Source organism: Trichoderma camerunense (genome assembly GCF_050948025.1).
Source record: "Trichoderma camerunense strain CBS 138272 chromosome Unknown V8C40scaffold_8, whole genome shotgun sequence".
Taxonomy (NCBI): domain Eukaryota; kingdom Fungi; phylum Ascomycota; class Sordariomycetes; order Hypocreales; family Hypocreaceae; genus Trichoderma; species Trichoderma camerunense.
In genome coordinates, this window is record NW_028145362.1 from 2597 (window position 1) to 16318 (window position 13722).

The window sequence follows — 13722 nt, forward strand, 5'->3', positions numbered from 1 at the left end:
CATACGCATTCACATTCTCCTTTGGGAATTTCCAAGAATCCAGCCCAAGGAGAACAGACATTCATCGTATTGCAATTCTTCAGCCATGCTCATGATATAATTTTTCGTGAAGTTACATGTAAAATATAGAAACATCTAGATAAATCTGGACTTTTTGCCTCGGCAAATTTGTTTCCCTTCGTTCTCTAGTTCAGCCAGTTCAGGGAACGCAAGGCTGTGAAAGTGCACCCAGGCTAGAAGCCATTATACGGTATGCCTTGTCGCTACCCAATCAATTTGCGTACATTGACTGTGCTACTTTGATGACTCGGTTTCACCAATAACGATTCTCATTCGGCGCCCCTCAAATCTGCCTAACAATGCCACAAATGCTGCCCAGCCTGTTGCCTATTAGCTGTTGGTGAAGAGATTCTCGCCCTCAATTTTCACAGTCCCTCGCCCTAGGCCTTGATCATACCGGAAAATTTAGTGAACCAAGTTGCCGTACTTTAGCAGTCTTTGACTATTTTTAATCATCACTCATATTACTGATCGCTTTACTCAGGCAAACACAGTTTATTCGCTAAGCGTCATGGCAACGGTCCCTGATCTCGATCCCACCCAAATCGCATTCGCAGAAGCCGTTCGCGAGTTCAAATCCAAGCTGAAAAATGATCAACTATGGGCAGAGATCCTAAAGACCAAATCAATCGACGAGGTCTATGATGCAACGGACGCACTTCAGGCTGAACAGGCGAAACGGGGACGACTTCGACATCTCTCGAAAATTAAGCCGTTCCTTGAAGGACTCCAAGGTTACGCAGATACCATCGATACATTCGTACAAGTCAAACCAGATGTTCTTGCACTCATTTGGGGCCCCATCAAATTACTTATCCAATGGGCCGCTTCCCTAACACAATCCATTGATGCCCTTGTCAATACCGCGGCTGAGATTGGTGAGCTGCTACCTGAATTCAAGCTCATGGCTGCCATGTTCGGCAACAACGGGCAAGTGAAGCTTGTTCTTGTCCTGTTTTTCCAAGATATTCTTGACTTTTATGCCGTCGCTTTGAAGTTCTTCGGCTTACCTCGTATGTTTCTGACCCTGCGCAGTATATAAAGTGAACTGACGAGAGAGCATTGCAGATTGGCGAGTGATGTTCGAGGCTCTATGGCCCTCTCAGAAGGAAAAGATTAAGATTGTAATGGATCATATCGGACGACACACAAATTTAATGAGAAACAAAGTTCGCCTAGAGCACCTCAGGGAGGAGTTTGAACACAGACAGCGCGCTTTCGACCATTTTGAAGCCACACAGAAGAGTAATATGCGTCAAGAATACAACATCATCAAGACTGACATTTCCCCAAGGTTTTATGATGCTGAGCTGTATCGGATACGAGGTCAGATCTGTATGGGGACGGGGAACTGGCTGAAGCAAGCCAGTGATTTCAAGAAATGGTTAAATGGAGACGATGATTCAACGCGGATATTATGGCTATGCGGTATTCCTGGAGCAGGTTCGCCATCCCATTTCTCTCGCTTGTTCTTCATCAAAATGTGTTAACAAGTTAGATAGGAAAGACTCATTTAGCCGCCATGGCAATCGACTTCGCCATATCGACCAGAACTATATTCGCTTTTCTCAGCCATGCAGACAGTTCCAGTATCACGGCTTTGTCAGTTTTACATTCTTTAATATTCCAGTTGGTTTCAGTTGACGAAGGCCTTCAGACGATTTTCTGTGGTTTATATCGAGAAATTTTTAGAAACAGCCTTGATGTCGCTATTGGTTGCCTACAGACACTGCTTAACTCCACCGGCATCGTGAGCATAATCATTGACGGAGTTGATGAGGTTGATATCTCTGAACGAGAGAAACTTCTCAAAAAACTTTGCGAAACATCTACAGCCTGTAAGAGGACTCTTTTATTAATAAGCAGTCGAGCAGAACACGACATCTCAGCAATTCTAGGCCAAATATCATCAATAATTCGAGTAGATACGCACAATGCCGCAAGCATCCAAACATTCGTTGCCGACTGGGCGCAAACGTGGTTTTCAGCTCATGACTTTCTCTGCGAAGATAAGTCCGAGATTGAAGACCTCCTTGCGCCGATTTCCTTAAAGGCAAAGGGTATATATTTTCCGTATTCATATTGTTGTCGGTCGTCGCTTACTCCTTAGCAGGGATGTTTCTTTACGCCAAGATCATGTTGCGCAGCATAGAGGAGCTTGACAACCTGGATGAAATCCGCGACGAGCTGAGAGTACTTCCTAAAGACCTAGATGAAGCGTATGAATCTTTACTGCTATAAACAAATGGGAAGCTGATAAGTCTATAGGTACGGGAGACTGTTCGAAAAAATCGCTCGCAAGTCTGAAATCGTGAAAAAGAAGTGCAGACTTATTCTTGGCTGGATAAGCTGTTCACCAACACCGTTGACGTTGTTCGAACTAGAGCAAGCTTTAGTAGTGACTATCAGCAACACATCTAGAGTGTCCTCGCCATTGAATCTGATCCGCCTTTGCGGTCCTATTGTTGAGGTTGTAGGGGATACCATTCAGTTTGTACATTTCACGGTCAAAGAGTGAGTAATCCAACATCTGCTGCAGGACTTTTGCTAACTTACTTTTAAAATAGATACATTCACAGTCGCCATCAAATTGAAAGCTACATTGACCTTACCGAGGCCACGCTGAGCCTGGCAATTTGTTGCATACGATACCTGTGCCAGGATCACCACTCTTCCGATATCAGCAAGGAGGACCTCGAGATCGGCATAAAAATAGGTAATTACAGATTACACTACTATGCCGTAGAGACATGGCTAAACCTGGTTATCCAATATCTGCGCTTGAATCAATCTGGAGTTTTGTCAGAAGAGTTAATCAAAACTCTACAAAAGTTTTACCAAGAACGATGCAAGCAAGATTCATCTGGCCGCACCGAATTAGAGGAGCAACAATATCCATCGGAGCTAAAACAGTTCGAGTCTTGCAGCCCGAATCTCTTCTGTTTTCTTCGGGATATCGCCCAATTCCAACATAAATGTTCCACGTCCCTTTACCATCTCGAACAAGGTGAAACGTCCTGTTCTCTCGCCTTCTGTTTGTAGATTAACGGTCCCTTTAGAGCACTATTGGATTAACCTTAACCTCACCACTACTTCAACTATCTCAAAGATGTTGTATGCCCAGTTTGACAAATTTCAGTGTCAGGCGCAGCAGCATACTGATCAATGTTTATGCTCCAATTTGAGGCGCCACTACGGCCGACGACTGTATAAATGTGGCTTCTTTTCTTGTTCATTTCACCGAAATGGGTTCGACACTCGATTGCTCAGAGAATCTCACAAAAAAACCCACGACCTCCCTTGGAAATGCGACATCTCCTCGTGTCATTATTCGGAAGTTGGCTTTGTTTCCAAGGCTATGAGAGACAGGCACTTGGATCTCCATCAAGCTGAAGCCCAAGACGATTCGCCAATTAAAGAGACGTTATTATTCCATCCGAAATCTGATGATATTTTACCTTTATTATTCGATTTGGTTGCGACTGATGACGTAGAGACAGTCGGAGAACTTCTACCTTTTGCCGATCACATCAAACAGCACGTGACTGAATTGCTGGAATTTGTGGCACATTCTGGATCTGCGGCAATGACGAAGTTAATCTATGAAAAGGGTAACTGGGAACCTGCAAGCACCGAGGAGTGGTATGCTATCATATTAGCTGGCGTAAATGGTCAAAACGCTGAGTCATTGGCTGTGTTACTGTCAGACCTATACGATAACAAAGCTATATTCGGAGTTAGTCGCAAACAGCTTTGTCGTGTTCTGGGACATTCGTTCACGACTGGTTCGATGGAGGTGATTCAAGCAATTGGGACATTTTTGGCACGAATTCACGAGAAAAGGGAATGGAATCCATTTCAGCTGTTTACGAACAGAAGTATTATCAAGGCAACCACAAGATGTCCAGAGCGAGAAGAATATCTTATTAACGCATGGTCGAATCATGGTGCCGCCAAAGCCTCACCCTTGGAACTTATTGCAGTATTAAGGAGTATTGCCCAAACGACATTTTCAATACGTCTTGCTCGAGCGTTGCTACAATACGGCAACGGCATTGATATAAATCAGCGGCAGTACGACAAAGTTCTCACGCCACTCCATTGGGCCGCCCGCCATGACTGTGCTGAAGCAGCAGAGTTCATGAAATTTCTACTGTATCAGGGGGCAAATCCAGACATATGCCAAGGAATTAGAGATGAGATATGTGTCAAGAATATTTCCAATTGGCTTGGCATATCTTGGGATGAATTAATACAGAAAGCAAAGCAAGATATGGCAAGGGGGATTCAATGGCCATGATATGTGATTTGCTCAGACGTCGAGAGACTATCGATCTATAAACAAATAGAGACGAAATTTAAGATTGATTTTAATTTTTGAGCACCCAATCTTTGGTTCATAGTTTATTTCTCTTTTATCATGCATATTAATGGGCGTATGCCCCTATAGGCATCTAGCAACAATAAATAGCCTGGTTTCGGTGATGTGAAGATCATCTCTCACATCTCAGACAGGCTCGCAATTCCTGTATTCTTTTTAGCTATTTTCACGAAAAAAAAAAGATTGTTTTTGGTTCTTTACCTTCCATCGTTGATCACTGATATCTACTTGAGAAATATCCTGAGAATCGAGGGATTCTTGGATGAGCCTTAGCTTTTCTTTCTGTATCCATTGCACGTACTGTTTTTATGAGTATTAGCATACACATACATTGAAAATACTGGCTAGTACGGGTTAGGTGTACAAATTATGCTTACCGTTTCTATCGTGTCTTTCGTTACATATTTTGTTACTAGGACTTCTCGTGATTGTCCTATCCTATGTACACGGTCAAGAGCCTGAGCTTCAACCATTGGATTCCAATGCGGCTCGAGCAAGTGTACGTTGTTGGCAGCTGTTAGGTCGATTCTATGGATCTACCAATTAGTAAAAAATTGTAGTGATATCAGAATGCTATTAGACGAGATTCTGCGTAAAAAACTTACCCTTCAGCAGCGCTACCAATAGTTGCAAGCATTACGGTGCACTCGGGGTCCAAATTAAACCGCTTTATCGCCTTTGATCGTCCTTCCAGACTTAATTGACCATCAATTCGTGCGCAGACAAAGCCGTTAGCCTCGAGACATTGCTGGGTCAGATCTACCATTTTAGTCCAAGAGCTGAAAATGACGCTGTTTTTTTGACTTAGCTAGTTTCATTAAACTGCAATTATGTTAGATCTTCTTTACCTTTTGATTGGCTGATTCGATATACAATGACTTGGAAGAAATTGTTCTTGACGGAGGTTGTCAACCAAAGCTTTCAGCTTAGACGACTGCTGAGCTGCTCGGATTTTAGCTGCAGAACACGGACTTTCTCTGCCATTAGGAATAGGCATAGAGTTGTCTTGATTTGTAAATTCAATCCCAGTCTCATTTTCTCTAGTACTGGCGTGACATGCTTCGCATATGACTTGTGGGTATGATATGTCAAGTTCGATCGAAGACCAACCCTGGGTTTTGTCAATCTTCAGGCCGCACATGTTACATGCCACTTGAAGCTCTTGAAGGTTCTGCCGGTCAATAGTTTTATGTCCCTCTGCACTCCAAATTTCCACAGCTGACCGTGGAAGAAGTTGCTCCCCATGATCGCAGATCAAACGAAGAAAATTGATAAGTTTTAAGATATTGTTGTTTTGTCGATCGCTCGAGTTCGGATGCCCATTATTGTACCGATAAGATCCTGATGCAATGCTGGCAGCCTCTTTTTCGAAAAAGTTATATAAATTGCGATCTCTCGTTGTCAATTCCACCCACGTTATCTTCTCTCGTCGCTCTGGCAGTGGATGCGATAATTGAATTAGCTTCTTTGTACGTCGCAGACAGGTGCCTTTAATCAACAAGCCAAGTTGTCTCAGGCCGTATGATTGTTTTTCTTTAACTGGTCTTGTAATCCAAAAATCGAACAGATTCTTCTTCATGAAGACTGGCACCCCGACAAAGCTTAGAAGTGCAGCAAAGTCATCGAGAGAGTTGTGTATTGGTGTCCCGGTTAAGCACCAACGATAACAAGCCTGGATCTCGCAGGCCGCCCTAAAAGTTTGGGAACTCCTGGTCCTAATGTGATGAGCTATTAACATAATGTTAGCGAGATTCTCATTGCCCTCTCAACCGTACAATCCTGTTTATACATGCCTTCGTCTAGGACAACACGATACCATTGCGAAGTAAATAAATATCCTTTCTTTTCCCAGTCTATCCTCATTGTTTCGTAAGTGGTGAGGATTATATCTGAGTTTTGAAAGTTATCTTGCTGCAATTTCTTTCGGCCTGAACCCAAGTATACTGCGATTTTTATCCTTCCTGGATAAATGTGACTGGATTCCGTTAATATTTGCTTTTTTTTAACAGGAAATTCGACGAACCTCTCGCACTGTTGCTGCCAGTTATGTATGGCTAGTAAGAGTCAGCAGGTGATGAAAAGATGGTTAAAGCATGGTGCAACTTACTTGACTTTGGTGTGACGATGAGCGTTGTCCAAGGTCGCCTAGGCCGCATCTCTTCACCTTCTCTCTTTTGGGCTTCCATGATATCCAAAGATGAACAAATCAAAGCCAACATGCTAAGACTTTTCCCTAGTCCCATCTCCTAAGCTACATTTAGCCAGTATGACCCATGTAGTTTCAGGCAACATTGTTTACTCACGTCTGCTAAGACGCCACCAGGAGCGAGCTCTGGGCTTGCCTTTCGATTTCCCGTAATTTTATGACGATACCTTGGAATTAAACATCAATAGCTGAACAGTGAGATAAAAACACGGAGAGATGTACTCATTTACTGGGCCTGGGCCTAATAATGGCTCCCATAGTGATGGGGATCCATCTCGTATGCATCCAGCCTCAATTTCAGTCAGCCAGGCGAGCGCAGAAATTTGGTACCTGTTGAAATTAATATTTATACGTTTTTGCCCTTGATATCGCAAGATATGTCTTACTCTTTTAATGTGGACTTGAGGCGACTACTCGGCTCTATACTTGTCCTCAAAATAATTTCGCTGGCTTCATCAAAGAGCCTCATGAAACGTCCTTTATTTGATGCGTTAAGCAAATCCGATTCCACCTTCCGGTCGCATCCCGTTGCGGAGTCTTCTTCCAGTGTCGGCAATTGGGACCCTGGACGAAGCAGATAATGAGGGTTGCAATACTGCATACTGCTATCATACTCTGAAGGCAATGGATGTTGGAAATAGAAACCAGCATTTCCAAGAATATTCCCGACAGTACACTGGTCAATAGCAAGCCCATACAGGACAATCCGAACTGGGCAATCGACTGGCGAACGAAAACCTTTAACTTCTTTCTTTGAAGTTTTTTTTCTCGAATTTATCGGGTTTACCAGTTTAGCATCGGCTTTAATAGTAAACTCTCGAAAAACCTTGGCCAAGGTGGCATTATTGATAATTCCGGCATATCTTTGTGTATCTTGAGATGAGAGCTTTACTTTTGTTTCGAGAGCCTCGAGGGTCACTGGAGTATTTGTCGCGCCTTCATGGCCTTCAAAGGAAGATGTCGCCGTTGCAATGATCTGCTAAATGGTGAGAATTGGGGTCGAGGTTCACGAAGGGCATGGGAGGCATAACACACAAGGCCGAAACAAGTATCAGGCTCGGATGGTTCGACTATTGCGGGTACATTCGCCGCTGTCGAATTGATGTTGCAAGTATCTGGACTGGCTGTGATTATATAAATTGGATGATGAGAAAGCTACACGCCAAGCTCGGCTCTTGATGACTTACTTGGCATGATGTCCTCTTGGGTGGAACAAGGCGTTGCGTCACCGCTTGTATCCATTTGATCTTCAAACGAGGATATATCAGTGACTTCAGCCGTTTCAACAGAGAAGTTGATATTGAAGTTTGGATCGATATTCAGATCGAAGTTGATATCGGCATTTGGATCGATAGTGTAGGTTTGGAGCCCTGCTGAAGGTAGTGAACTCTCAGTCAGGCTATACTGGGGTTGTAAGCAAGCACGTTTAGATGCCACATGACTGCTATCATCGAACTCATCTAGATCGAGATAACGTTTCGCTGTGAGAGTGGTGTGTAAATCCTGTTCATGCATATGCTGCGTCGTATCGTAAGGTTCCATGGTACTATGCCGTCACGGCGAAATGACTACTAAGTTGGCAAGCAGAATGATGTTAGAGAAGAACAAAAGTTTCGAATGCGACACCACGCTTTTTTTTTTCTCCTGGCAGCACAGCCTACAGCCTACATGCAAGCACAGCCTAACTGAGAGCCTGTGACACAGCCTCGCCGGCATCAAAAGCATGTAAGGGGGGAGTCTGTGGTGTTTCATTGGTCGAATTTATGCATATTTGATGAGTTGGCAGATGACAGCGGCTCTTGAATTGTTTACAGGCGTCGCTCACCCACCCTTGGTAAAGGAGTTGTGGTTTGCTGAGGTGAAAGGTATCTCGTACGGCTATTCAATACACTATCAGATAAAATAAAACAAACAGAGGTTTTACTCATATGATGGTGATGATAGTTGTAATCACGTAGCTACATGTACATGGTACATAATGTTGGCCGACTCGGGGGCCGCATGATAGGATTCCACCATGCATTGCCAGCGTACATCACTGTTGCCAGCCTATAGGTAATCGATACATAGGTAGCTGTGGAAAGCAAACAACGAAACACCTCCTGGGCATTTGATGAGCATTTAATTGAAGTGGTACTATACGTACCAAAGCGACAAAAACACGAGCTAGAATCCCATGGCCTATCTGTTTGACGATGCTGCCATCTTGTGTCAGCTACAGTGCTACTGCATACTTAAAATTACTGCATTTAGGGCTTGTCAATGGAGTTGAATCAAAGCTACTGAAGAAGGTCCTATGTATAAGGAGTTAAGTAAAGAAGCATGTATTGTGAACATAGTTCATTGAGGATATAGAATTAAAATGACTTTCAGAGTGTGCTACTTCTTCCAAGGTTGCCCTTTAAAAAGCAGACGCAGTCCCGGGTAGGCAGCACCTGTTGGGCTGAAAATCATCACCTCTATATGTGTTCAAGGAGACAACACGTATGCACTGGATCCTGTTGTGGAGCAGGCGTCCATCATTCTCCGTAGGCCGAGTGATCTTCTCTTGATTTTTTTTTTTTTCGAGAACTCCGTAACACGGCTTCAGCGGCCGGTAAACCTTTGAATCATGAACGCCGGTTATAAGCGATTCATGTAGTGGCGGATTGACTGGAGGCGGGATCTGCACACTTGTGGGATCTTGACCACGCGGCGACACAGGTACTTATTCTAGAACTAGGAAAAATGCATCCATTTCTCTTGGCTGTTAGATAGAGTAGGGACTACTATCAATACTATGACTACACGCATATATCTATCATCCCCTTTTCTGCATGGCGCTGAATTCACTGATACATCCAGTCCTTGGATCTGTTTTACCCCTCAGACGCGGCTCGTTTGGTTTCCCCCACTTGGGTCTCTTGTTCCCCTGTTACAGTGACGTCTCCAGCGTGTCTCCTCCAGGGCTCTCTAAAGCAGCTAGTGCGGGGCGTCTCGTCTCCCTGGGGCCGGTTCCGTTGACTAGGAGAGGGGCACGAGCTGCTCCGGTCGGCACGAGCATGAACCTGTAGCTTGACGATCGACGGCCGTGTCATCTGTTTTCTCTTTTCCATTCTCTAGCCTGTTCAGCCATCACTCGTTCGTTTGGCAATCTGTTATCCTGAGTGCCGTGCGATCGGGCATCGACAGAATCATCTCTCGCTTATCTCTATTCACGCGATACTTGCGCCATCTCTCGAAGCACCTACCCGCCTTGCTGCCGAATATCTCCCCGTCTCCCCAATCTCACAGACTCCCCAATCATGGCATCAACTGAGGAAGTTGTTCGGCGGCTCCAGGAGTCTCGCCCGCCTGCAACAGATGCCGCCACCTACCTGACCATTGTCGAAATGTCCTTGTCTCCAGAGATATTGCCTGCGTTGCAAGAGATATTGGAGGACGTTTCATTGACGACTGAAATCGGCTGGGATATGGTTGATATGCTAATCCCCATCCCTGGCAGTGAAGAATGCCTGGAGAGTATTGCGCGTCTGGGTAACCCGCGAGAGGTCATTCTAAAAGTGCTTGAGGTTATGGAGAAAACCACTGCTGCGGGAGAGGAGGCTGATGGAGATGAAGAAGAGGAAGAGGAAGAAGCAGGGGAAGAGAAAGCAGGAGGCTCCAAAGCCATCACCACAAAAGGCGAAACAAAAGCTGTCAGGCACTTTGTCACACTCTGTGGCATGTTGGGGATTCTACTCAAACGGCTCCAGGTCAAGGCCCCATCGCGGTTTCTGCACACTGCGCTCGAAACAGTACAGAGATGCTATGATGCTACAAGCGCAGCATCTACGGCGGCAGTCATTTCTCTGGTTCAATCTCTTGCGCGCAAAACGCGGCCCCCGTTGCCCTCGCGAAAATCGAGCATCAAGCTGGATACGCCATTCCAAGACAGTGACCCGGCAAAACAGGCGCCAGACCCGGAAGCAGAGCGCTCAGATATTCTGAACAAAGATGAGCCGCAACTAATGACCAGCTTACTGCAATCATTCATCACATGCGTCATTGAGGCATACGTCAACTCTAACAGTATAGAGTGGGCCTCAAGAATGCTGGAATACACCTACCCGGAGCGCATAGTGCCTGGACGAAAGACAATGATCCAAACATTCAAGGAAGTGGTGGAGCTTCAAGCAAAGGATGCTCTAGTAGGACAGCTAGTGGTGAGTATTGCTCCCAAAGCTTTCGTGGACATCAGATGAAAGCACGGGGTAGCAAATATAGAGAAGCTAACAGCAAAAATAGGCTCTTGCTAGTGACTTGGGCTTGTCGAAACTGGCCCCTTTCAAAGTAAAAGAGTATCTTGAAGGTCCTATACATCGGGCACCTCTCTCAATCGATTTTGACCCCCAGCAGCCAGAGCAACTCCATTTGTCAACGGGTGGCTTGGTGTGTCTGAATGCTTACTGGATGTTTGCTGCCGACGTGTTTGATGCGGATCGTGGCGGTCCAGATGGGGATCTCCTTCCACAATACATGTTACCGGATCATCAAGTCTTGTTGCAGAGCTTCCTGGGCGATGAATCTCAAGGCCAGATTGCCAGCAACCCAGGGACAATTGAGGCCCTGGTCGTAATGGCCATCTGGCTTGACGGCCGGAAAGCAATCGCAAACCCCAAAGGCGCTGAGACTGCTACAGGATTCATGCCCTACCACCATCTCTTAACTCTCATTTCCGTGTTCCACCCCAATATCCGAGTTCGCAATGCTGCCACCGTTGTAGCAGGCTCTATTTTGCACTCCGATCCCGAAGAAGAAGACCGACTGGCTATTTTGGAAGATCTATTGGAGAGCTGCATCTTCTCGTCTCTACAAGCATGTGCAGTCTCCTGGCTACGAGAGGAAATCATTGCGGCGAAAAAGGCCGGGTCAAAGGGTCGCTTCGCCGGCCCAGAATGCTTCGAGACCATTCAATACACCTTGTTTCCAGATCTATCACATCTGAAGCAGGCTGATGCTTCTACGCTACTCGACTTTTGGGCTCAGAGTGCGCCCTTCCACCTGCAAGTTGCCAACTTCGCGCTCTTCTTGTTTGGCGAAGACTACAAGACTCTGGCTCCCGTCGGCATGGCTGCGGCTATTGAGCATCGCTACGTTGAGCCACTGGTGTATGCTGCGAAGACGTTGGAAAAGGCTGCTGGTGCAAAGGAGGTGGAGATTGATGGGGAGGGTCTGATGCAGCTCGGCATCCTGACGGATACGCTGAGCCGGGTACAACTGCAGTAAAAACCGGGTTGTAGTGTTTGAAAGCAGGGCATGGAGAAATAACCAAAACACCGGAGTGATGGAAAGAAAGGAGAGTAGCCTTGAGTCTGCCGGATCAGACGGTTACATGGCCATTCACATCTCGACTGAATAGTGTGTCATCTGATCAGTAAATATGTAAAAGCTCAGAATAATGCTTGAGCGATGAAATTCGATTTCAGAATTATGCGTGGCTGCGCGTTCTATGTAATAGTGAATGCAAATATATCTGTTGCGTACGTTTCCCTTTTTGTACTCGTTTGTCATGTGAAAGCTGAAGGTAATAAAAGATCCAGTTGTCGTTATCCTATTCCTCTCAACAGAGTGATGAATCAAAAATATGTATGACAGTAGGCTGCCCTTTATCGTCGACGGTCCCGGTCATGGTCACGATGCCGGTCCCTATGTCTGTCGTGATCCCGATCTCTGTCGCGATGTCTATCCCTATCCCGATAATCTCGATCCCGATCCCTGTCTCTGTCCCTCTCTCTGTATTTGTCCTTCTCACGATCGCGCTCCCGTTCTCTCTCTCGTTTGTAGCTGTCTTCACGTCCCCGGCCTTCCTTTCGCTTGCTCTCCTCTCTCCGGTAATCATTCAACCGTGGTGGTCTGGACTTCTTGCCGTTTTGATTCCACCCGCCGAGATCTTCCTCTTCTTTGAGCTCCTTGGCGCCAAGACCAAGTCGGTTCTGTCGCCTCTTGACTTGCTTAACAGGAGGGCCGCGAGCCTCGCCGTTCCAGCCCATACCGCGGAGGAGAGCGGCGCCAAACTCTTCGACAGGCATGTCTTCGTAGTCTTGTAGGGTGGATACCGCGCCGGATGATTCGACGTCGCGGCGGTAGGCATCGTCTTCTGTTGCAGGTGCAGTGCTGATGACTTTTTGTTCTTTGGATGTTTTGCCAAGCAGGGCATCCATAGCCTCGTCATCGGCAGTCCGCTCGACTGCTGGTGTGTCCTTGCCATCTTGGCTCGCTTCTCGCATTTCGTCGTCGCTGGGCTGTGCGCTCGGCTCCGATACCACCACGTCCTCCGATACGGCGCTCTTTTCCTTGATCGTCAATCCCCATTTCAGCGGTGTATCCTGGTCGGCAGGCTCCGTCTCAGTCGTAACGGCGTTTTGCTGAGCTCTGGCTTCCTCTGGGAGTAGGTTTTTCGATTCCTTTTGGCTCTTCAACTCGTCCTTCCAGCTCCGATTCGGCTGCCGTGCAATGACGTACTCCTTCTTCTCCTCCTTGTGCCGCTTTCGTTTCGTCTCTGCGCCTTCTGCACCGAATCCTGTGATGGCTTCATGACGCCCTCGGTGGCGGTCATCTTCGGAATCTGAGGTATCGGATTCGCCTCCTCCCAAGGCGTGGGAGCGCGGCCGCTTCCCTAGACTCGATGACGGTTTCGCGCGGGACGGTTTTGCTGCTGACGATGAATTGCTACCTCCGCCAAACTTGATGGCTATGCGACCTTTGTTCTGGTCAGACATAACGCGTAAAATCCTTCAAAATGCTGTCTGTGAAAGGTTTATGTACCTTGAGGCCGTGACGAAGCGTGCTTCAATATTTGGCGGCTCAAAATGATGACTTTGACAAAAAGGTACTTGGTACCTCCTGGTACGTATCGCAGGCTTAAAAGCGTTAGTGCGAAATAAGAGGCACTAAGGTACTTTGCGTTTGTATTTTTTCACGAGTCGGACAGAAAAAATTGAAGCCGCAATCAGGAGTGGGGGGCGCGTGTGTGGCTGCAAGGGAGGAAAAAACAGAGTTGATGAGGCGTCGACATGAATTGAATCACATTGTTGAGACTAAGCAGCAGATCCAA

At 46.2% G+C, this 13722-nt stretch overlaps 4 protein-coding genes across 4 annotated transcripts; 2 read left to right on the top strand and 2 right to left on the bottom strand.

Annotated features, from left to right (window-relative positions):
* Positions 1–445: 445 nt before the first annotated feature.
* On the top strand, positions 446–4360 carry V8C40DRAFT_286985 (uncharacterized protein; the record flags this gene model as incomplete). The annotated part of the gene is made up of 8 exons (XM_083222619.1): positions 446–1073; positions 1129–1503; positions 1563–1689; positions 1759–2120; positions 2174–2279; positions 2329–2574; positions 2640–3067; positions 3120–4360. The coding sequence occupies exons 1-8, from the start codon at positions 572–574 to the stop codon at positions 4358–4360; spliced, it is 3387 nt and encodes a 1128-aa protein (XP_083073417.1). The 5' UTR covers positions 446–571.
* A 193-nt stretch (positions 4361–4553) lies between these two features.
* V8C40DRAFT_286994 (DEAD/DEAH box helicase) lies at positions 4554–8189 on the bottom strand (the record flags this gene model as incomplete). Its single annotated transcript, XM_083222620.1, has 13 exons — positions 4554–4586; positions 4643–4741; positions 4819–4969; positions 5047–5232; positions 5290–6169; positions 6235–6416; positions 6465–6495; positions 6549–6687; positions 6745–6814; positions 6870–6977; positions 7034–7623; positions 7719–7767; positions 7807–8189. The coding sequence occupies 13 exons, from the start codon at positions 8187–8189 to the stop codon at positions 4554–4556; spliced, it is 2901 nt and encodes a 966-aa protein (XP_083073418.1).
* A 1474-nt stretch (positions 8190–9663) lies between these two features.
* Positions 9664–12124, top strand: V8C40DRAFT_243472 (YAP-binding/ALF4/Glomulin). The gene is made up of 2 exons (XM_083215448.1): positions 9664–10831; positions 10914–12124. Exons 1-2 carry the CDS (start codon positions 9932–9934, stop codon positions 11892–11894), a joined length of 1881 nt encoding a protein of 626 aa, XP_083073419.1. The 5' UTR covers positions 9664–9931; the 3' UTR covers positions 11895–12124.
* V8C40DRAFT_243474 (DExH-box splicing factor binding site-domain-containing protein) lies at positions 11639–13450 on the bottom strand. The gene has a single exon (XM_083215449.1). It carries the CDS (start codon positions 13385–13387, stop codon positions 12275–12277), a length of 1113 nt encoding a protein of 370 aa, XP_083073420.1. The 5' UTR covers positions 13388–13450; the 3' UTR covers positions 11639–12274.
* Positions 13451–13722: the final 272 nt, after the last annotated feature.

What these genes read in the sequence shown, in the direction of transcription:
- V8C40DRAFT_243472 (XM_083215448.1), top strand. Translation starts at nt 9,932, where the DNA reads ATGGCATCAACTGAGGAAGTTGTTCGGCGGCTCCAGGAGTCTCGCCCG. An exon ending in CTCTAGTAGGACAGCTAGTG is followed by an intron (nt 10,832 to 10,913) that starts GTGAGTATTGCT and finishes CAGCAAAAATAG; the next exon opens with GCTCTTGCTAGTGACTTGGG.
- V8C40DRAFT_243474 (XM_083215449.1), bottom strand. Translation starts at nt 13,387, where the DNA reads ATGTCTGACCAGAACAAAGGTCGCATAGCCATCAAGTTTGGCGGAGGT.